The sequence below is a fragment of the Gordionus sp. m RMFG-2023 genome, chromosome 1, assembly GCF_954871325.1.
Source record: "Gordionus sp. m RMFG-2023 chromosome 1, tfGorSpeb1-WG-v2, whole genome shotgun sequence".
Taxonomy (NCBI): domain Eukaryota; kingdom Metazoa; phylum Nematomorpha; class Gordioida; order Chordodea; family Parachordodidae; genus Gordionus; species Gordionus sp. m RMFG-2023.
In genome coordinates, this window is record NC_088775.1 from 84,911,407 (window position 1) to 84,936,815 (window position 25,409).

The 25,409-nt window shown below is 26.9% G+C and overlaps 1 protein-coding gene across 1 annotated transcript in view; it reads left to right on the top strand.

Moving 5' to 3' along the window:
• The first annotated feature begins 14,799 nt into the window (after positions 1–14,799).
• The window catches only part of LOC135922211 (serine/threonine-protein kinase TAO3-like), a 29,923-nt gene continuing 19,313 nt past the window's right edge, over positions 14,800–25,409 (top strand). The window contains exon 1 of the mRNA XM_065456627.1: positions 14,800–14,919. Within this exon, the coding sequence (XP_065312699.1) occupies positions 14,902–14,919 (18 nt within the window). The 5' untranslated portion in view covers positions 14,800–14,901. The remainder of the gene's footprint in view (positions 14,920–25,409) is intronic.

Genomic DNA, 25,409 nt, shown 5'->3' on the forward strand with positions numbered 1-25,409 from the left:
TTAACATAATATCTTAATAATTATTTGAAATACCAATAAATAGAATATCTTGTTTGATAATAGCGCCATCTATTAGATTGATTTTTATTGAAAAATAGTTTGTTCCATTTTTTTAAAAGGTGCATGTTGGTTTTTGATTTAAGAAATAACTAAAAAAAAATTATTGATTGACATGGCGATCAAAGAAAATCTGATTCGCGGATGAAAAAGTAATTTAATTACTATTAATTAAAACTATATGCATAATGTCAAAGATTTCTATAAACGCATGAAGAAAGCACAAATATGGGTATTCCAATTGGATATGGTAAGGAGTACAAACAAGTTGCTTACTACATTAATTTTCGATATTCAAAATAATTTTTTGTTAGTGTATGTACCCCAGGTGTATTATATATGTCCAGGTTTTTTTTTTACTTAAGGGTGTGGCCTAAATATCTTATAATAAATTAAATATAATAACTTTAACAAAATATAGAGACATACCCTATTTTTAATGCAAAATTGAAAATGAAAATACAAAAGTTCATTATTTTTTTTAATTCCAGAAGTTAATAAAATTTAATCAAATTTATAAACTCATAAAATTTTTACGAATAAAAAAAATGGAATCAAAATGGAAAATATTTAAATTAAATGAAAAGTATAAAAATAATTTGGTAATAATTATAAATTTCAAAATACGAAAGTTTTAATAGAAGATTTTGGTCATGTTTTATAATTTTATAACTTTAACAAAAATTTATAAATTTTGAGGTTTTTATGATACATTTAAGTCACAGCCTAAAAAATCAAGATAATTGTAAAAATATTTAATTTACTAAAAAAAAAATTTATACATTGGATGTATCATTTACGTTTGAGGTAGTTGACAATATTTTTTGTTAATATTTACAGATTTATAAGAGTTTTTGCAAAATCCAGTCCCACCCCAGTCTCCCCAATACTTCAATTATCAATCAAATATGTAAATTATATTATTATTATAAATTATAAACTTGGTAAACTCGGGAATATTTGCTACATCTCTCATATATATCGTTTTCCATAACCTTTTTAAATTAATAGGTTGCCTTTATAAATAGTATAATTATGTCGGTAATTCTAATAAGATGGGTTTTTTTCAATGATAAATATTTGAATCGAGATTTTAAATTACTTCCCGAAAATTAGATTTATTTATATAAAAGTAAATTTACTATCAAAGAATGATTGAGAATAGGTTTCACTACTTTTTCGTTGTTTAAAATAATTCTTTCGATCATTCGGATCATTATACTGCTGTTTAGATCCGCGCATACTTTAGTACGATATCTATGATAAAACGTAAGACGTTCAAGAGATAGTTGATAAAGAAACAAGTAATATATGCTAGAAATGATTAAGATGATAGCCAAATATCGTTTTTTATTAATCATATTTTTACATAATTTTATATAAATAAAATAAATTTTTATAATTAGTCAAATGGGGGACAAAATATTTGCAAATAAATTTTAATCAAAAAAATATAAATCGTGAATGGTTGTTCACTTTGTTAGATTTTTTTAAACAAAAATAATGAATAAAAGCGTTTTTTAATGATTGCCTAAATTATCTAAAGCTAGTTTAGTTTTAAAAAGGAATATATCCTAAATTTTATATTATATAATAGTGTATGAAAATATGAATGAAAGGATAAAATAATAATACAAATGCACAGTTTTTTTTTAAAGGGGGGAAGGTGGGAAAGAGAAATTACAAAAATTTTTGTTTAAAAACTTTAATTAAATTTAAATAAGTGATTTTAAAATAGGATATATGCACTATTGAAATTAAAAATATATATTAAAAAAACAAATGAGGATATATTAAAAAATTAAATTAAAAAATCTATGATGAAAAGCGTAAAAAAGAAGTAAAAGAAAAAAAAATATTAAAAAAGGGGTTCATATCACCCTAGAGAAGAGTGAATACTTAAAAAATTGGATCGGCATGACGAAGGTAAAATCCTTCATTGGGGTCCTCTGAGATCTGTTCTTATTTTTTTTCCTTTGATTTTAATGAAATTGAGGGCCTCACTTCCAAACTTGCCTAGGGTATTGGTAACGATTGGTTTGATCACAGTGGTGGTGAGGCCAGCGTATTTGTTTCTTTTAAGGGATTTCTGCCATCGATGACAGAAAATTTGAGGTTGGAATTTGCTGCAAAATCGACACAAATATGGTCCCAAGCGAGCAGGAGACCATTAGTCTAGGGAATGAGGGATATACCATCGGTATGGCGTTTTCGTTTGAGTGTTTTATTTTATCTATCCAATTCCTCCAATTTTTTAATTAAGGGTTATTTAATTTCTATTTTTTATACTTTAATGTAATTTTTGTTTTACTAAAATAAAGACTCATTAATTTAAATGACGAAAGAAGTAAAGGCTAAGATTTTTGAATAGCAGGCCTAAATACGATATACTATTACTGTATATCAAAGGGGTTTTAAAGGATGGACGAAAAATGTTATTAGTTTGATATACTTCACCAACACCAGACCTTTTTTACCCATATAAACCTAAAAAAAATTTTAATTTTGTAGGTATCTCCCTTATATAGCCGAAGAAATTACGAACCGGGCCTAAAAAATTATTTAAAAAATATTCATTGGCGATTTTGAGAAGAGAAAACAGATGAACTTATACATCATGCTTTGAACTTTGGAAATTTATTCCTAAAAATATAAAAATTAAATGTAAATTTTATTAAAATCGAGAATTTACCGACACCTTACGATATGTATAAATTCCATCCCAAAAAGAGTTTCAAGAAAAAGAAATCCCAAAAGAAAAATTATAAATTAATCTAGATACAACATATAAAAATACCTACCAAATTAAATCTCTATCATGGTTATAAGGAGAACTTAAATTTAAAAAAATGTTTGCTTAATTTTGTTCCTTACCAACTCCTACATCAAAATTTTACTCTTCAAATATATTTTAACATTCCATGATTATAATCGTATTATATGTAATTCGCACTTTATCAGAATATTTTTTTTTATTATTTTAAATTCAATCATTTATAATTATTTGATTTAAACTATCACAATTAAATAATTTAATTTAACTACTGTTGTTAAACGGCGTGATACAAGCTGATTTTTAAACTCAATAGTTTAGCCAGAAAAATATTGCGCAAGCCTCAAGTTTAAGCTAGTAGATGACCAAACCTTTGTGTCAATGAGAAAAATCTTCAGGGATTTAAAAATCGGCTCAAAACACTAAATTTGTATTTGAATTGAGATACTTATACTTATTGAGGTAACAAATGGGATCTTAAATATTTAAATATTTATTTAAAGAGTAATTATAATTTTGGAATACATATTTTTGACAAAGAAATTAATATTGCATTTTAATTAAAGTGATCTACTTCTAAAAATAATAAAGGTTAAAGTTATTTTATAGACTTATTTTATAATGATCTTTATGTAATTTGGTACTTTTTATTTTTGAGGTTAGCAAGATATTGTATTAATAGCGTTTATTTTTATTTTCAACTAAATTAATATGATCTCAGTTATAAACCGTTCTATAATTGTTCAAAATCATAATTGTTGAAATAATTACATTCGGACCCTACTATTATATAATAGCCGAAAAAGGAAGCCAAATATGGACTCTTACATCGTGATTTTATTGAGAAAGAGATTCAATTAATTTAGAGGCATTAATATCTCCCAAAATATCGATGATTGATGAGTTCCTATAAATATATTTATTTACAGGAAGCTCTGTTTAAATCGTTCGTCAAATACAATTTTTCCTTATTTTTGTATTTTTCACTCAAATTTCCTGTCTACATATTTTTTATCATAATAAAAAAAATTCAACATTAAATGCTATTTTATTTATTGGAAAAATATTACCCCAACATTTTACCATTTGTTGAATAAAATATTGTTTGCCTTTAGGAGGTTGCCGTTCGGGTTGAGCGTTTCAGCGCCTATATTTCAGCGGACTATGGCGGCCGTGTTTCAGTGTTTGGAGGGGGTATTTTATTACATGGATGATGTGTTGATAACAGAGATAACGCCGGAGCAGCACAATAGAAGGCTGGAGAGGTGTTTCAGAGGATACGAGAGAAGGGGTTGCGTGCAAGTAGAGAGAAAAGTGTATTTGGGGTAATGGAAGTTGTCTATTTGGGGCATCGAATAAATAGAGTGGAGGTACGGCCGTTGGATAAAAATATGGTGGGAATTGGAAGTATGGTAAAGCCTCGATGTAAGGCGGAGGTACAGTCCTTTGTAGGGATGGTAAATTACTATCATCGGTTTGTTAAGAATTTCGCTGAAATAGCAGCGCCGTTGTACAAGTTATTAAAAACGGGGGTAAAGTTTGAGTGGGGCGATGAACAGGATGCCGCGTTTGAGGGTCTGTAAAGGAAAATTGGGGAGGAGCCAATTTTGGTATGTTTCAACAACGAGATGGAGGTGATTCTCGCGGTAGATGCGTCCAGTAAAGGCGTGGGAGGGGCGTTATTACATGAGATAGATGGGATAGAGAAGCCAGCGTTATTTTTCTCCAGAGTGTTTCGGGATGCGGAAACGAGATATTCCGTCATAGAACAGGAGGCTTTGGCAGTGATTTTTTGGCTGACCAAGAGAGTATTTAATTGGGCGAAGGTTTGTGGTATATACAGATCACAAACCTTTGATACATTTGTTTAAAAAGGATAACAAGGAGCTGATAATGTCTCCGCGGTTGCAGCGGTGGTTTTTATTGGTGGGTAGCTGTGATTTAACGTTGAAGTATAGAAGGGGACGAGAAAACTACTTGCCGGACATTATGTCGAGATGTGGGGCAGGTGAGGAAGTTGAGGACAACAGTGAAATGGTGGAGGAAAAAAGAGAGATGGCTATGGTAAGGGCGATGTCGAGAATTTTAAAGGGTGGTCCCGTGAACTGGAAGGAAATTCGGGCTTCAACATTGAAAGACAGAGATCTGTGTCGAGTAAAGGTGTGTATAATGGGGCGTAGGCCATGGCGAGAGGAAGATAAAAGATACCAGAATGTAGGAAAAGAATTAACCGTATTGAATGATTGTGTAGTACGGGAAATAGAGCGGTTGTACCTATCAGGCTGAGAGAAGCCGTAATGGCAATGTTGCATGCGGGGCATCAAGAAGTAGAACGGATGAAACAATGGGGTCGCGAATATGTATGGTGGCCAGGAATAAATGAGGAAATAGAAAAGCTGGCTAAACAATGTGTAGTTTGTAATACCGGGGCCAGTATGCCTGCGAGGGATAAAAAGAGTACATGGCCGAAAGCTTCGGGTCCTTCTGAGGGTGCACGTGGACTTCTTTGAGTTTGACCTGAAAGAGTATTTCTTGGTAGTTGACGCATACTCCAAGTGGATAGAGATTGAGGTTGTAGGTGGATTAACAACGAAAATCGTGGTCAGAAAGTTGAAAATTTATGGGCGAAGTTTGGAGTGGCCAAAGTAATTGTGTCCGATAGAGGTCCGGCCTTTAGTAGCGAAGGGTTCGGGAGGTTTTGTGTGGAAAGTGGGGCGAAACATGTGCTGGCGCCGCCTTACCACCCGAGCTAGAATGGTCAGGCGGAGCGGATGGTAGGAATTTTAAAGAGTTGGTTGAGGAAGGCCAAATTTGGAGGAAGGGAAGTATGGGTATCGGTGGCTTATTATAATAAAGGCAGGATAGGGACGGAGTTGTCGCCGTCTGAGAAATTTTTGGGTCGGAGAACGTGGATTGGTTTGGATGCATTGAAACCAGGGAAAGAGAAGGAAGGGGAAAGGATTGAACAGGAAATTGGTGGAAAATTTGAGATAGGCCACACAGTGTAAGCAAGGTTGTATGGGAGTGAAAAGAAGTGGGAATCGGGAGTGGGGGTCGAAAAAATGGGTAGAATGCTGTGCCGTATAAGGTTCCCGGATGGAAGAATAGGGGTCCGATATGCTAGCTGAGGAAGGGAATTGAACCAGGGCAGTTGAGATCGGGGGAAGTCGAGCCTGGGCAGATGGAGTCTTAGGGGCAAGGACAGAAATAAAAAGGCAGTGAATGACCAAAAGTTTTTATTATTTTTTCCAGGGTCATTGCAAAATCAACGGGTTCCTCTTTTCCAGGAAAAAAAGAAGAGATATGGTATGCAATCTTATGCGTATTGATTTTATATATATAAATATATTCCTGCTTAAGAATTTTTTTTAATCGCTTATAAGTCATAAAAATATGGTATTTATTTTATATTTTTTTTATCCACCAATATTAATATTAGTGAATATGTTTCTACGTACATCAAAATTTTTGTAGATCTCATAAATATATAAGAAAAATATGATGATTATATCCTAAGCCTAATTAGTGCACTCATTTTTATTTCGCCAATCAATTTAATCTTAGTCAAAATTATATATTTATTTTATATAGTGTTGTATCGTTTTTATTTTATTGACGGATTTATTTTTGTAGAAACTTTCCAAGAAATAGGACCCAAATAAATGGTAAATAGTAGCACCCACGTATTGAAATAATTTGTTTGTAAATATAGTGGGAAGGGTGAGTAAGCTGTGAGGGTTGTAGGTAATTTTCTTTTTCTGATAGTTTTTGTAAAAGTAAAAAAAAAGGAAATAAGGTATTAATCATTAAGAGTAAGATTGATGGGTTTACGTAAGAAAAAAAATTACTTTATAGCGTTTTCTTTTTCTGATAATTCGTGTAAAAGCTTTAAAAAAAACTTAAATTAATCGTTAATACACAAAAGTTAAGAAAAACATACTTCATAGTAAAATGGTTTATGGTGGTTGAGAAAGAAAATTATTATTTTTTTATTTGGTTTATGTTTCGAAAATTTTTTTTTGTGAAGTTGTTTTATATGTTTGAAGATTGTTTTTCTATAAAGTGTAATGAGATGGGCGGAAGAGGGAGTAAATTTTAAGAAAATTTTATTAATATTAAGGAAATTGAATTAAATGGAGCAATATGTGATATATTAAAAAAAAGGGGGAACAAGAAAAGTTTAATTTTGAGGTAAAATTCTATGTTGAATTAGGATTTTTTTTTTCGTAAAGAATAATTCAGTTAGGATAATATCAAAGGAGTTAAATTTTTTTTTTAAAGGTGGCAATAACATACCTGTAATGAACAAGTTATTATGAATTATTTGAGATTTTTGTTTTGTGCATTAAATGGTTAAGGAGTCGTTTTTTTAGGTTGTAAGATATTTGAAATAATTTAAGGTAAATTTATTTGATCTAAAAGTAATTTGGTATATAAAATGGTGTAAATGGAAAGTGTTTACCATTGTTTTTAAAGTGAATGGGAATAGGTTTTTGAGAATAACCATGAGAATAGGATGTAAAAAAAAAGAAAATATAAACGAATATGTATGTTAATGTCTTGTATTTATGTTATAATAAATGAGATTGTTTTTTTGGGAAAGAGAAATATATTTGTTTTAAAATTTTTTTTAGAGAGGAATAGAAAAATGATTTATGGTAGGAGTGTGAGATAAAAAGGGAACGGGAATAGTTAGTTTGTAGTTGAGTTTGTCAAGGTTTCATATAAGGAATAAGATTGTTTCTTGATAAGGAAATAAGGGAAAATAGTGATGTAAGAATCAAGGTTTCTTATGAAAAAGAAAATTATTCTTTTCCGAAAATTATGGTTAGATAGCAAAATGATGTCTTAGAAAGAGGTGAGGGTTGGCAGAGGGAACGTAAATAATTTGTTTTGAGTTAAAAAAAATTTGTTTAAAAAAATAGTTAAAGATTATTTTTTTTTGGAAAATAGTTTGATAAGATCTAAAATTAAAAGAAAGAATTATAAAATCTAACAATTAGTAATAATCGAGATAATTTTTTTTGATAATTTATCCATTTTAAAATATCCTTATTAAATTAGTAATTAGCTAATATAAAATTGTTCATTGAATAATTTTTGATTTTTAGAATTATACAAATTCAATAATTCGATATATAATTTAAAAAAAATAATCCACTAAAAATATATAATTTATGATAATATAATATCCGATAGATGGTGTAATAGATTTTTAGTTTTTTTAATACTGATAAAAAAATTCTAATTTTTAATTATTTTTTCCATGAATAATTTAGTTTGTTTAAAATATATATCATATAATGTTTATTTGTTGATAAATAAAATATTTTCATTAAATATAAAAAAAAAATATTAAATTAACCATAACTTCTAGAATTATCTTTAGAAATGAAATATTAATATCAATTCTTAGTATTATCATTTTTTAAATATGAATATTATAATTAATATTTTTTTTCTACTCATCCTGTTGATGTTAAACAAAATAAATATAAAATGAGATAAAATTTGGAATTTTCGTCGCTAGTCAATTCTCAGATTAATTATTTTATTTTAATATTTTTAAAGTTTAAACATTTTTTATTTTCGCAACTTATTTTGTACTAAATTTATTTATCATTTTTTAGCCAATTTATTTTTAAATATCATATATTCATTTGTTTTTTCTTATAAAAAAATTAATTTTAGAATATCATTAAAAATATATATATATAAATAGTATCGTTTTATTGTAAAATAACTTAGGTTTTAAAATACCTTCTATCATTGTAAATATTGAACGTTGATGAGAAAACGGTAAAGAAAGATATTGGAAAATTATGATATTAAAATGCTGCTTTTTAAAAGGAAGATTAATGATAAATAACAAAAATGGGATCAAAATCAACAAACACCGTAATGTGTGTGCATTCTTCATTGCATTTAAATCAAGAACGATGTTACCGTGAATTAAAACAAACATAAGAGAGATGTCTCTGTTGATTAAAGATTAACTTCTTATTACCATGAACTAATGAACACCGGAGTTTTGTGGCGAGCAAAGTAACCTGAATGTTCAATCCATAGCTCAATAAATATCAGCACTAGATGGAATAATCTCCACCGGAATTTAGTCTTGCTCCATCTTCGGTTTCATTGCTTATAAATTATAAGTTGCTCGACACATCTTGATTCGCCTAAAGGTCTGACTTTTATCTATCTATGATTTTAACGCACAGATAACTTGGATATCATAAAATTTAGGTGTTCATTGGTCGATGGTGATAAGAAGTTGGCATTTAATTTACTCGGGCATCTCTCTAAAATAACATATATTAAGCCAATTCATTTATTTATTTTATTTATAAATTTGCTATTGGAAAATTTTGACATTATCAAGTTCGTGCTTTGGTGGTCTATATTTTATATGGTTCTTTTTAAAAAATTTTAATGTGAAAAACAATATTTTAGTGTTTTGCCTTACTATTTAGGTTCATTTAATATTGTCTTTTTCATAACTTCATTCAATAAATTATTTATATTTAATAATTGTGGGGATTTATCAATTATTAGTATCTTGAATCCATTTCCCATAAAAATATTTAATGCTTAAAAAAAATATATACCTTTTTTTTTACATATTGAGGAACATAGGTAAAAAAAAGCTTGAAAAACCCATGTTCTTAAAGTAACATTCGTAATTATGGATGACCACGATAATTCATTTATAATTCGTAGAAATTGTTTATTGTTTTCCCACTTTTCATTTGATTCTTTCCGTAATAAACTTTTATCTATTTCTTGTTCTATTTTTTTTCAACCTTCAAACCTTTAACTACTGTTTTTCATTCTGATTACAAGACTTCTGCAATTATTAGATCTGGCCCACTTTTTAAAATGTTACATTTATTTACTCATCAATTATCCACATCGCTACCTCTAGTTTAGAATGGCTCGATTTATCTAATTTAAATAAAGATTCTAGCTATAATGATATTAAGCAAGTCTGAGATTTTAATAGATGTGGAAATATTTCTGCTATCTATAAGAAAATCTTAAGGCTTACCTAATATTTTTTGGAGTTTAAAATATTATGTTAGCCGTTTTTAAAAATTAAACTGTTTAACATCACCAATTACCTCCTTTTTATATATACGTCACACAACCTAGTCGATGGTATCATAAAACTAAAATCAATGTGAAATTTCTCATGGCTTTCAAAAATTTCAAAAATATCCATTCAGATGTATGAGATGTAGTCACTAGTAATATTTTTAACCTATGAGGTAAGCCAGATATCAACGCAAACTTGACAACAAAAAATTTCATTAGTTTTTACCAACCAATGTGGCATAGTCCACTTTAACTATTCGACGATCACCCACACATACCATTGATATTCCCATGTTAGTTCATCGAATATCGCGATAACACTGTTGATATCCTCTGTTAGAACAAGCATCACATTACTCAGTTAATCACTAAACCTACAAGATAGGCATAATTACTCAGAAAATCGAATAGTTTTTAATTAAAATAATTTATAAAATTTTGTAATTATTATAATTATTGATTCCTTTCCTAAAAACTATGATTTGATTTATTAACAATGTAATTATGATTTTATAGAATAATTATAATTACATGATTACAACACTAATTCAAAATTATAATTTTTTTTATAGAGATTGAATAAAAAGTCGAATGTTAATCTTTAAGATGAGTAAGCACTTTAGGTTGAATATCATTAATTGGATTTGAGGTAGAAATAAAACTCTGGTTGGAATGATCATCATTATTGTTTTATCTCAGGCTATTTACTTTAAGAAATATTTATTGAAACAGCTTCTAATATTATTAAAAAGAGATTGTCGGTTATCCAAAAAAATTCTTACCATGTGGATTATCAATTTTTCAAAGAAAATTGCAAGTTTAAAATATTATTAATGGGCCAATAATATCTATTTTAGAGAAATTTCAATGGGTTGAGAGTCCTGCCGGCCTCATGAATTTCAAAATCTTTCTTCCCCAATGAATATAATTTTTATTAATTCTTGTTTTATATTGAAAATTTTTCTGATATTCATAAAAATTATTAAAATGAGAATAATCAAAATTTTTATTTTAGTTACAGTCAGACCCGGTTAAATGCGAAGTGTTTGAACTGAAAAATTTATTTTTTCGCACTTATCCGATTTCTCGCAATTATTAGATTAAATATATTTTTTGTTAATAGTATTATTTTTAATAATATATTATTTACATATATTCTAAGCATTAAAGCTATTAAATTAATATACACATATTGCATTATTTTAAAAAAATTTAAAATGATTAAAAATATTTTTCTCCAATTTAAAAAAAATTTCTTATAAATTTGATAAGTTTAAGATTATCCAAAATATACAAATCAATTCACAAAAAGATTTTTTTTCCAAATTTTATACAATCAATTCTTTTAGAGAAACATTTAATAAAATTATAAAAAATAAATATTGTCTTTGTTACATCTTACAACGTTGTGTATACTTTACAACACTTAAAAGTCTTAAATTTATTCTTGTAAATAATTACAACAAAATTTAATATAGAAAGCTAAGCAACTTAAAAGTTGTAACAAGAAATATAATATTTATACCTTACCTTAAAACATGCTAACTAATAATCCTTTAATTTATGTAAGTAGACCCTGCTAAATAAATCAATCAATGATGAATAAATCAAATGAGTGAATAGTAGATTATCTAATTCTACTAATTGAGAAATATTTTAAATTTCTATTTGAAAACACTTATAAATATTTAATTTATGAATTGAAAAATTAAAATTACACATATTTTATTAAGTATAACTTGCTAAATAAATCAGAATCAATCAATGATGAATAAATCAAATGTATGAAAATGAATAGTAGATAATCCAATTTTACTCACTGAGAAATGTTTTTAATTTATGAATTGAAAAATTAAATTCCTTTATTATATTGAATCAGATAAAATTTTAATAAAATTAATTAATTTGAGATAATTTGTAATGAATGTTTAAACAGGTCTTCTACATAGACTTATTAATGAATCATGGTACTTTAAGTTAGAATATGCTTAGTGGATAAAGATGCCATATCCATTCATAGCTTTGCTTTTATTAGGTAAATAATCAGGTTCGGATATCTCGTTTATACAGGCGCGTACGCAGGAATTTAGTCTGGGGGGGGGGGGGGATAATAAAATTTTTTAAGAAATATTATTGTTTTTTAAAAATATCAAGCATAAATTTATTAGGACTAATAACTATTTCTATTACACAATTTTAAATTTATGTGAATTATAAAAAAATTATATGTAAAGAATCATTTAAATGACCCAAAATAGAAATTTGAATATTTTGAGCCTTTACACAAAAAGTTTCTTGGGAATATTTTATATGTTATATATTTACAATGTAAAATCCAATCTTCGTTGTGATTGAGCTAATTTTTCAATTATCTCATCCTTGCTAGTCGTCAAATGCCTATGAATATTCAAAAGATCCAAACCTTTCAATCTACTTTCAGATGTTGTACCTTTTCAGAGACCTGCAGGCCCGGCCTCAGGCTGGACAGTATTTTAATTTTTTTAAATATATCCGGGCCGGGCCCAAAATTTTTTTAAAAAAACACCCAAGCTGGGCTTGTAAATTTTTTTAAAAAAACTCAGGCCGGGCCGTAAAAAATCTTTAAAAAAAATCCGGGCCGTGCCCTGCAAATGGTATGGGAAGAGTTTATAAACCCTTTTAATACATTTGGAATTTAATCTAAAATGTGTTTGAAATAATGCAGACCATCCATAGCATTTTTTGGGACTATATCAACTATTGTTAATCTTATAAACATATTTATTCAGCTAGTAAGGCATCATAAGATACTTTAACATCTTGATAATAAAAATCTAACAAATATTTTGTTTTCTATCACTATCTGAAAAAGGTTGGGAAGGCTTTTGTGGAAGTAATATTTGCAGATTAATAAGTGCTGCATGATGAATTAAAAATTCATTTATTTGGGTTATAAATGTATCTGTATTTAAGATATACTCTTCTACTGCTCCTATATTAATGTTTTAACGATGAGCTTGCCTTGCTACAAGTCGAGTCTTCATCAACATTAACCTTAATTTCCTTAAGTTCTGATAAAATGCTCTCCGCTATTCTCATCTTCTTAATCAAGTCAATGTCATGTTTTTGAAAAGAAATACTTAAAATAGTTGTATAATTAAATAATACATTCTAATGAGAAATAAAATTTGGAATAAGCATTGAATCCAATAATTTTCTTGCTTCTGAGGAAATATTTCTTTCAGGCCATTGTGATATTTCAGTAATAGCAAATAATTGGCTCATCTAACTCCTTAAAAGCTGTTACTGCTTGATGGCAGAGATTCTATCTCGTTGGACAATGTTGCAATTTCTTTTTCCTGTTGGACAAGAAGTTTCAGAAATAATAATTATTTGACTAGAAATTTGAAAATGGTAGATAAATATTACGCCACTAAAAATTTGAAAGTAATAAGTAAATATTACGCCGGAAAACTTGAAATAGAAATTAATTGATAAAATAACTTAGTAGATAAATGTGATAATAAATATAATTAAATATATATTTAATATGAGATACGAATAAATATTAACAAATATAAATTAATATAAACAATAATATTTTTGAAAAATATATCCGGCATCTGCATTTTGTGGCTTGGAGAGGGAGGGATTTGTCCCCCTGCCCTCCCCCACTGAGTACGCCTATGCGTTTATAACATTTAAGTAATCACTTTCTGCACTATCATGCCTTTCTAGAAAATTAAATAAATCTTATTATTTAAAAAAAAGTAAACTTTCCAAGATCGGTGCTCCCTCTTCCATTGCAGACTGTGTGTAAAATATTTTTTCTTTTTCTAAATCATGCTACAAAAATTATAGATATTTTATTCTAGCATTACAAGGCCATTCTGGCTGTAATTTATGCTCCGTATCTGTGCTAGCCAAATTAATAATGCTGCCAGTGTGTTCGGAAAGCTAATTTTCTTAATTGCTGGTGGTTTATTTATAAGACGAGATGATAATTTCGATTCTAAAAATTAAATTTTCTAATAACAATTTAAGCATAAAATAATAATTACGTGATAATTTGGCCTCAAATAAAAAAAAACTATCAGATTGGGTATTAAGAATTTAAGGGGTTGACGTAAAGTCAAAAATAATTTTTTATTTAGTGCTAAGCTAATCTCCAATTTAAAAATCACCACTTCGCAATTATCCGATAATGATAGCGTTAAGATATAAATGGGACCGCATTTAACCAATAGTTGTCAATTATCCGATTTTCGTTTAAAAAAATATTTTTACATTGTGCCATTGTAGATTTTAACAAAATGGCAGATCTTTTTCCCTTTAAAAATATTTACACTTATACGATATACAATTAAGCGGGTTTGACTATAATAATGAGATATAAAATAAAAAAAACTTTTCCTCTTACAAATTTTTGACTAATTATTTAACATTTTTTAGCAGGGGAGTTCACCCCCTTCAAAATTTAGAAAGATCCCCTTAGCCCACCTCGCAATTTAACAAAATAATGGATCCTCTTAAATATAAGATATTTATAAAATAATTAATAAATAAAAAAATTATAATAAAGGTTATCAATACTTTTAGAAGCGGCAAATTACACAAAAATATTATCCATTGTCCATTCAAGGCTTCAGAATTTTAATATAATAAAAGTTAATTATATCCATACTCTATAAATCTGTTCTATTTTAATGTTATCACACAAAATTTTACAATTAATTATATAAATTAATTAACGCAGTTATAAGATATTAATAAAATTATATTACAATGATATCTAATATTATTTATATTTTTAATTAGTAAATACTAAAATTATATATTATATCCTTATAATATATGCCTATAAAATATTATCTTTTGAATTCAGTATAAATAAGATTTTTATTAATATTTACCTCTCTTTTACTCGAGTTATTAAAAATTAAATAGAAATTTATTATATTGATTATCTAGTCTTTTTTGAATCTCATCTTCACCAAATGTCTTTTTCTACACAGGTAATTTTATTTTACACCTTTTTATTTTTCCGAATTATTTAAAGATTCTTATGTTTAATTGATTATTAATTTTATTTGAAACCATTTAATTGTTAAAATTCTTCTTCATGTCATGAATGCTTATTGTGAATATCTTTATACAAATAATATACACTTTACAAAATAATATTTAATATGTTATATTAATTTGCCATTTAACTATTCTTATGTTTAAAGAAATTTGTGTATTTTAATTATTAACATACCACATTTTTTAATAAAACTTAATTTTCAGTGAAATAATTAAGCAATTTCAAATTATACATTTTACTTGATTATAAAAAAGTATTTAATAATAACATGGTATAAATATTTTAAATATATATATCTTAATCAGTATAATATGTTCATTAGTGTATCTACATTAGTTTTATATCTTTTGAGAGGAAGAATACAAAATTAGAATACCATATATTTATTTGTAAAAAAAATCTCTGTAAATCATGAGTGGGATAACTTTAAATACTTTAAGAATCTTAGGGCAAATATATTCTACAAAAGTTTTCAGTATAAAATAACTTAAATAGATTGATTTAACAAAATATATATTCCACATAAATATTATAATTATAAACTACATTGTTAATATTGACCTCAAATTTATTTTCTTATTGAAAATATAATAAATCAGGGTTAAATAATTGATATATTTTATTTAAATTAAATCAAATTTTTTAAAGGTGGAATTTTATATGGGCAAATAGTTGCCTTTTATCTTATAATCAGTGATCATTAATAAAAAATTGATACCATTTAAATATATATTAACATATTATTTATGATTCAATAAATGTTTGATTTTTAAAATAAATATATAAAATTTATGTTAAATGCTTAGATTTTATAATTCACGATATTTGGAATAATTAGAGTTATAAGTTTTGTTTTTAATTATGCTAAAATTTAAATTGATTTTGGGCAAAAATATTTCTTATTCCTTCATCATGGAATAAAAAGAGATTACTTGGAATTCTGTTAAGATTAAATTTAAATATTATCAAGCAGCCCTGTCTGTACATCTAATATTTTGATGATGCCTGCAAAAATTTGTCAATATATTAACATATTATTTATGATTCAATAAATGTTTGATTTTTAAAATAAATATATAAAATTTATGTTAAATGCTTAGATTTTATAATTCACGATATTTGGAATAATTAGAGTTATAAGTTTTGTTTTTAATTATGCTAAAATTTAAATTGATTTTGGGCAAAAATATTTCTTATTCCTTCATCATGGAATAAAAAGAGATTACTTGGAATTCTGTTAAGATTAAATTTAAATATTATCAAGCAGCCCTGTCTGTACATCTAATATTTTGATGATGCCTGCAAAAATTTGTCAAAAAATGTAAACACCTCTGGGGTCAGAATTTGTACAAGTATCAATTTAGTATTATAAATTTCAGAGGAGAAAGTTTTAAATCTCAATTTTTTTAAGTGCACATTGGGGTTGTTAAAAAACCCGATTAAAATTTTAGCCAAAATAATATTATGTAAGTCTAGAGATTTTGTTCATAGATAGCAGAAAGGTTTGGAACTCTATTTGCAATTATTGAGGCTTACATAAATTATTTTGGGCCAAAATCTCAACAGGTTATTTTAAAAAATTAACCTGAATTTGTCAAAAAATGTAAACACCTCTGGGGTCAGAATTTGTACAAGTATCAATTTATTATTATAAATTTAGGAGAAAGTTTTAAATCTCAATTTTTTTAAGTGCACACTGGGGTTGTTAAAAAACCCGATTAAAATTTTAGCCAAAATAATATTATGTAAGTCTAGAGATTTTGTTCATAGCAGAAAGATTTGGAACTCTATTTGCAATTATTGAGGCTTACATAAATTATTTTGGGCCAAAATCTAAACAGGTTATTTTTAAAAATCAACCTGAGTCAAGCTTTTTAACAACCCTACATAATACACAATTTGATCAACCCCCCTTCCCCCCCCCCCACGAACCAATGCTAAATAAAAGACAAAAAAAGACAAACAGAACATTACTTTAAAAATTCTATTTGTTTACTTGAGCATTTTTTTTTAAACTTTATTATCCAAAAGATCTAACATCAGATAATTGAAATCTAATTTTAACAATCTTTAAATGTGTTTGTAATTTTTTTTTTATCTTCATTTAATTTTTATTTTATTTGACTTAATATTTTTTTGCAATTAAAAATTTTGAGCCAAGCATTGTCCATTCATAGATTGGTCTTGCTCTACCCACGTTTCGATATATTATTATTTTTGTCTAATTTGATCATATAATACGTATAGTAATCCAAAAATTAATAGAGCATGTGACAATATTTTAGGATAGCCTCTTGTAAATATGTGTATGGTTGTATTAGGATATAGAAACCACGGGGATTCCGGAATCTCGATTTCAAATCATTCATGGACGACGAAACTTTTGAACTATTCTAATTTATATAAATTAAATAATACACAAAGATTATTGGTCAAAATGTTTGGGCTTACAGTTAGATGCCGGAATAAACATCCGATAGAACTGCCATCAGTAAATGATAGAAAATCGAGAGATAGTGTTGTTAAACGGCTCGATTTTTAAAATTAAAAACGGCTAACCCAATATTTTAGCCAAAAAAGATATAACGCGAACCCGGAGATTTTGCTCATAAATGGCAGATCGGAACATCTAAACGAAATCTTGGGATTTACTTAATATTTTATGGCTAAAATATTGGGTTAGACATTGTTAAAAATGGATGTCGTTTTCGTTAAACAGTACTTACCATATCCCAATACGACATATATAAAACCGTTTCTCTTTTAATAATTAAAAGTTTCTTTCTCATTTTTTTAAAAAAAACTTATAAATCATCTTATCAATATATATTATATAATATTTTTAAAAATATAATATAATATATAATTCTTTGATACCAAAACAAATCGAAATGTAGGTCGAAATTTTTGTGTAAATATAGAAGGTACTTTGTTTTTTTATTTCTTACAAAACTTCCAAATAATGTAAGAACAAGTTGTTTTTTTTTCAATTTATTTAAGAGTTCCTTTTTAAATTTATTTTAATTTTATTTTCCTCGTTGATAAATGAAAGCAATATAATATTGGACAAATATGGTATTAGTTTAGATTAATTAGATCGCAACCAACTCACAATGTTATTATTTATTAGTATAAAAAACTTTTTTTTTCAATTTTTTTATATTACATCTTATGGAAAAGATTCCTAATTTTTATCACAATCATATCTCATTTTTTTTAAAATATTTAAATTTCTTTATTAATTAAGCATCAAATTTAGAACACTAATATTAAAACACTATAAAATTAAAACTACAATTTCATAATTGTGTTCACAAAAAGGAACCATAATTATATCTAAAAATTTTTTGAATATTAAAAACCTTGATTTTTGGGCTCTGTCCAAGTATGCAAATAAAAATTTCCAAGGTTTTACAACTTTCAAGACTTTCTTCTTCCATTAAAATATTCAATATGTTTGACTGGGATGAAATGTTTATTTATGATCAATATTTGATAACTATTGAACGTAGAGTGTTGAATACCCGTGAATCTATCAAAGAATTACTAGCACAGAAATAAATTTAATGTAACTAAGTATATTTTTTTTCGAATAATGTAACTAAGTATTTATTTTTTCGAATAGCATCTTAAAAAATAATAACAATATTAAATCGAATCAGAGGCCCTATAATCTTGAAGCATTTTAAACATCTGTTCCAGAAACTTGGCCATTCGCCTTGGGATTATTTTTTTGATTGGCCGAACAAATGGAATTCTCATGATATGAATTTTGGATCGTTATCCGAAATAATTTGCCTTGGTACCCCAAATCTTGCATACCACCCCGTTAACCTTCTTATTATGTCGGAGTGGTGATCTTCAAACTAGCTACCTCCATTTATTTTGAACACGAAGCAACTTAAGCTAACAAAACGAAATTCAAATGGTCCTGCTAAGTCTATATATAATTTCCAAGGTTCATGGCTTACATTCCACAGAGGTACTTGAGTTATTTTAGGCCTGTGTGTCTTACACCCGGCACAACCAATAATATACTGCTCCATATTCTCAAAACCCGGTCACCATCTCTATCCGCTGTTAGTCATTCCGTCGATTAAAATAATTTATTAGATCAAGCTCACAACTTTTTGTCCTTCAACTTTGTTGAATTTGACTAGTAAACGTTTATTTTACCTTAATCTATCCTCTGACAACATCTGTTATCTAGATCAATGAGACAAATATGGTAGGTTAACATCGATTTGTTGCATCTTCCTTGATCGGCAATCTAAATAAAATGTCAGCTATGACATTCTCCCTGCTGACCCTACAGGTAATATCAAAATCGTTTTGATTCATCTTCCAAGCCCCACCTTTTTAATTAACATTGGGTCTTCCAACGGAAATGATAAGATCCTCATATTTAGGATTATTAAGGAAGTTTGCGAGAAAACCTACAAGACCACACAAAATGTTTATGGATTTTAATATTAAAATGGCCGAAGGAGATCTTTTTAGTGGAATTTGTTAATAAACTTGCATCAATGGGTTTAATGTAATTATGGGTAGAGATGTCACTGATATATTGAGGGATCAAATAATGTCTGGCATGGATTTATCTAATCTCGAAAGGGATCTTTCTTAGAGGGTTTAGATAAAGATGGGAAATATATTACCATCGAATTTATTCTCAATCTAGCGCTTTACGTCGGATTTAGAAAAGGAAAAAGATAAATAATAAAGAATAAAATAGGTCGGAGCAAGTTCTCCAATATATATATAGCAATGTATAATAAAAATCATAACGAAAAAAATAAACAGATTCTGATTGGCCGATACAAAATGTTTTTTTTGTCAACATAGAATATATAATTTATTCAAAGAATATTATAAATTTACATAAATATAATTCAAACCTTTAGGATCATTTAGACGTTAATCTCAAATAATTATGACGTGACTTAAATTGAACAATCACAATTTTTTTTTTCATTTAAACTCTGCTCGAACCATATTATAAACCATTTTATGAGCAAGTTGAATTGACATAAATGACGAAAATAATATTTATTTCTATTCATATTAGATCCTATAAAATCGAATGCGAAAAATTAATGTTGTTAAACGGCTCATTTTGAACCGATTTTTAAAAACGGCTAACTCAATATTTTATTAGAAAAAATATTATGCAAGTCTTAAGATTTTGCTCATAGGTGGTACAAAGGTTTGAACATTTACTAATGAAATCTCGAGGCTTAGACAATATTTTTCTGGCTAAAATATTGATTGAGTTAGCCGTTTTTAAAAATCGGCTCAAATCGAGCCGTTTAACAACACTACGAAAAACGAATTTGTTGTAGGGCCTCACCCTACCATACACTAGCTCTTGATAATATATGGCCATTTCGAGTAATCATTTTACTCTAGTATTTTTCTAAACCGCCTAAACAACTATCGATTTTTACATCATCTTGATATCTTACATCTGGTCTGGTATTAAAAGGTTATTATCATGTTAAGAGCAAAAAAAAATAATTAAGTTTCGAAATTAATTATTTAATCCATTTTTAAAGAAAACAAGGAAATAATATGACAATTATTTTTTTTTATAAGAAAAAAAAATTCCATATTTTAAAATGTGATATATGATATTTTTTTGGCTAAAATCTTGAGTTTGTCACTTTTTAAAAACATTTTTAGCCTAAAAAGAGGTAGCAATTTTTTTTCTCTTTCTCTTCGTAAAAAATGAATTTAGATTTTTTATCTTATCTGCCTTAATATTTTTTTATTTTGGAAAATATTAATTATCACGTCGAAAAAAAAAATAAATTAACGATTACATTGCCAAAATGCTCTGCATATTCGAAATTATAAAGCAGTAATTTTAACTTTAAAAATTCAAGGTTTAATGATAACAATTAAATGTGAATGTAAATGTCACAATTATTATTGACTATTTATCCTTATTAAACTCATTTTTTTCATTTATATGTTGTAATATATAATATTATGCATATTATATAATGTGATATTTTGATAGTTATGCAAATTAGATGGTCCTTTTGTGGCGTCCTTAATTTTTTTAAAATAAATTTCCGATATTTAAAATTTCTGATTTCAAATGATGACTTTTTTTAAACGTGGTAAACTTAATCATAATTATTTTTTTAAAAATTGATTATCGTCCTCATAATATATATTGCCATCCTAACATTTTATAATCATAGACATGAACACACAAAAACGATTATATTTTAAGCCAGATAGCCACCTGTCACATTACGAAATAAGGAGGAGAAATAGGCATCAATAACTTATACGCTGAGCATAAACTAATATTATACCTTGAAGAACTACCTTTCATTTTTTATTGGGTAATGGCTAAATGTCTCCTATTTCCGGCCGGATCTACAGGCGCGAAAATTCGTTAACATTATGGCCGTTTTTATTTTATATTAGTTTATTTCAAATTTGATCTGCTATATTTTTTAAAACTCTATAATAATTACCCAACTATAGTCCTCATTAACCTTATTCGTTTTCAATATATTTAGATAATTAATCTATTTTTAGGCTGAGTAAAAAAACGGCTAAACCTGATATTTTTAGCTAAAAATTATCATCCTTAGCCTGATTTAAAAAAAAGTATATCTACTTTGATGATAGCATATATAAATTAACTTTTTCAATGCTTGAGGGTTGTAGATTTAGGGGATTCAGCCCCTTTTTAGCTATTACCCAACTATGCTTTTCGTTTTCACCCTTGTTTCTTATTATTTTTTTGTTAACGTCCTCTTTGGTTTTTAATTTTCATACAATCTCTTTCACATTATAATATCATTATTAGTGGATTGTGTGTGGTCCGGACCGGCCCGTCGAATTTTTTTACAATGTTTTTTGGCTCAGACTGTTTCGATGCCACTCTTAATATAAGTTTTAATAGGAAAAAAGATATAAATTTGTCTAATTTTTAAGTTTTATAAATAAAAATATATAACCTGTGGTCCGACTAAGGTTGGCCAATTTAAATCAGTTTGTTTTAAATGATTTAAATCAAAAATGAAAGATAAGGACTTGGATAAGCAAAATCTAAATTAAATAAAAATTGCACTTATAATTTTCTTAATTCTTATTACCTTACTAAAATGTATATCTTAATTCTATATATCTTAATCTTGTATTAACTATATTTAAAAAAACTAATTTTTATGCATTTTATTTTATGTTCCTAACCGATTCCTAAGCTTCTAGTAAACAACTCCAAACGATACCATTCATTTGGGTCTACTTTACTATATTATCCGAAAACATAATTTTAATAAATGGCTCTGATCTTGCTTAAAACTTTACAAAGATAGATGAAATGTCAGTGGATACAGAAAGCCCTCTGTATTCCATTGCCTTTTCCATTTCATTGATTGTTAAATTTGAACGATATTTCAGGTTTAAAAGGTAGGATAAGAAGTGTGCAGGAGTTTAAGCTTGATTGTATCATTTATTAAAGGATAGTTGATTATTTCTTATTTTTTTATTAGCATGTAAGGTGTGAAAAACTTTTGTAAATTCTTCCGACCATTAAGAGTTTTAAATTGGGTTAATTCTTATCCGGTTGAGATTAAGCAATAGCATTTTAGTTTGAAAAATTAAATTTCATTTGGCATTTTTATTTGAATCAGAAAATTCTACAATAAATTTATTTTGGCAAACAATTGATAGATAAATTTTTAAAAAATAATTGTATTATATCTATTGAAAAAAAACAAAAGTGCCCCTTACTCTCAACCCTTCCCTCTCAAAAATATAACTTAACAATCCAAAACGATCCTTTTAATAATATTAAATAAATAAAATACACATTACTACAAATCCTCTTTATTAGTCAAATATATAACATTCTATTTCAAAAACATATTAAATCTTCCCAATCAATCCCGTCTTCATCCAATATCATGTCTTCTTCACTCCAAATCGCAAACAAAGAAACATTTATTGTTCTTTTCTAAAAACCACCCATGTGATCATTTCGTTTTCCTCCCATCCACCAGGAAATCTAATTCCCCTGTCAGAAAATAACTGACATTTGATGTATTATATTAAATTTATTTCTTCTTTTTTTCAACAGCTACAACAATATCATCAACTCTTTATTTGAAAAAATATCAAATTACAACATATCATTATTTAATTTTTTAACAATTTCCTGACTTGTTCCCTTGAACATTATTCCTTTACCTACAAGATAATATTAATCTTAAATTAAAAACTATATTTTACAATCTTAGCCTATAATTCTTTAATTAAAATTTGAATTATTTTTATTTGGTTTAAATCGCGATTTAAAATTAAAAAATCACGATTTTTACCAACCCTATGTCCTACCCGTTGTTTGGCCTGGCCCGAACTTTTTTGCCCCGGGCCGCGCCGATCTCTAATCATTACACCATATCATATAATATGCATAATATACTATAATATCGAATTTTGTACAATATATTGAAACGATTAACATCGATAATAAATGAAAACGATTTCTCTCCTCGCTTAATTACCTACATTTAAAAAAATATAATAAATATAAAAAAATAGCTAAAATGTTATAAAAATAATAGCAGTTCCTTAGCCAAAATTACATCGTTAAAAATATTGATTGCCTTTTTTTAAAAAAAAGTTATAATAAATTATGATTTGATTTCCAATATGCGGTAAAAACAAAGATTAATTTTATTTAAAGTTTTTTTTATAGTGACCACCTGCAAAATGTCAAAAGAAAGGTTCCTCGCAGGGGTCTCAAAACAGGTGTCAATAAGCTTGATTAGTGCAACAAAATCTCTCCATTTGAGCCGATTTTTTAAAAACGGCTAACTAATATTTTAGCCAGGAAAAATATTTGCCTAAGGTTCGAGATTTTGCTAATAGATGTCCTAAAACTTTGTGCCATCTTTGAAGCTTGCGTAATATTTTTCAGGATAAAATACTGAGTTAACCGTTTTTAAAATATTTTTATTTTACCATGCTTTAGTTATTTTGCTATTAAGACTTTTTAAATTAGCTGGGGTTTTTTAAAAATTTTATTATTTTGAATAGTTTTCAGGGTTTGGTTTATTATTCAACTAGGTTCTGATTTTTTAAAATTATACCATTTTAGGAGCCAAGTTTCAGGCTTGGCCTACGGGTCTCTAGCTCCTCATTTTTTTTTATCCATATGCATTTTATACTAATAGGTACGGATCTCAGCTCATATAATAAGGTTGAATTAAAAGTTAGTTTTCAAAAGTAACTACATTTAAAAAGTATCAAGTTACATTGCAAGTTGCTTTTATAAATAATTTATTTGACCCATCATTTTTTAATACAATTATTTTATTATACAAAATTTTAATCAAATAAATTAGAATAGAAATAATAACTTAATTAGAGAAATAATTTCACTGATAAAATGTACAGCGCAATTATTATTAAAAATATATATTTAGGACCTACGATATATATATAAATATCACAATATAAAATTTATATATCATAAAAAATTTTTATAAATTTTTATTTGACTTTTATCAATATTGCTTTTCTCCAAAATATTAGCTTCTTTAGACTAAACAAATTTTTTTACAGGAGCGCTTTATGTAACCCTGATATTATATGTAATTTGGGAAATGATCATATATATATAGGGTTGACCTTGGCACGATTAAATCAATTCTTTTTTAAAAAAACTTTATCCATTAGTTTTAATTTGAAAATAAAAAACATTTTATCACATATACCTCATTAATTACTTCAGCAAATAAGTTTTTTTTTATTAAAGAGATTGAAAATTTATTTTTTGAAGATTGAGGATCACATTGAAGATTTTTAAAGATCGAAATCATTTTTATTTGTGATTTCATCATGAAGATATTTTTATGCATAAACATCACAAAAAATTTTAGGCAAAATTTGATCAAATACTTGTTTAAGAATTCTCAAAAAGATATTCAGATGAAATTTTATTTTATTTTGAAGAGCATTATAAACTCTGGTTTTCATTAATTGTTAAATTTTATTATAATAAATGATTTTATCCTGAAATTATTTTATTATTCTATAAAATTTATTTTTAATCAAAATTCTTGTAATTATTGCTGCTCTGTTTAATTAATATTTATTATATATTCTGTTGATACAAATACTAAGAGGTTAATTCAGATGCAGTTTATAAATATGAATTTAATTCTAGTTTAAGTAAAAAAAAAAATTTAATTTAATTTTAAATAATTCAAACATTTTTAATTATATAAATATCGGGGGCCTGCAGTAGTAGCATTTGCACGGCCCGGCCCGGATTTTTTTCAAAGAAAATTTTCAAGCCCGGCCTGATTCTTTAAAAATATATTATATTTATTTTTAATTTTCATAGGTAATAAGAGCGATTTAAAATATTTAGTTTTAAAATATACG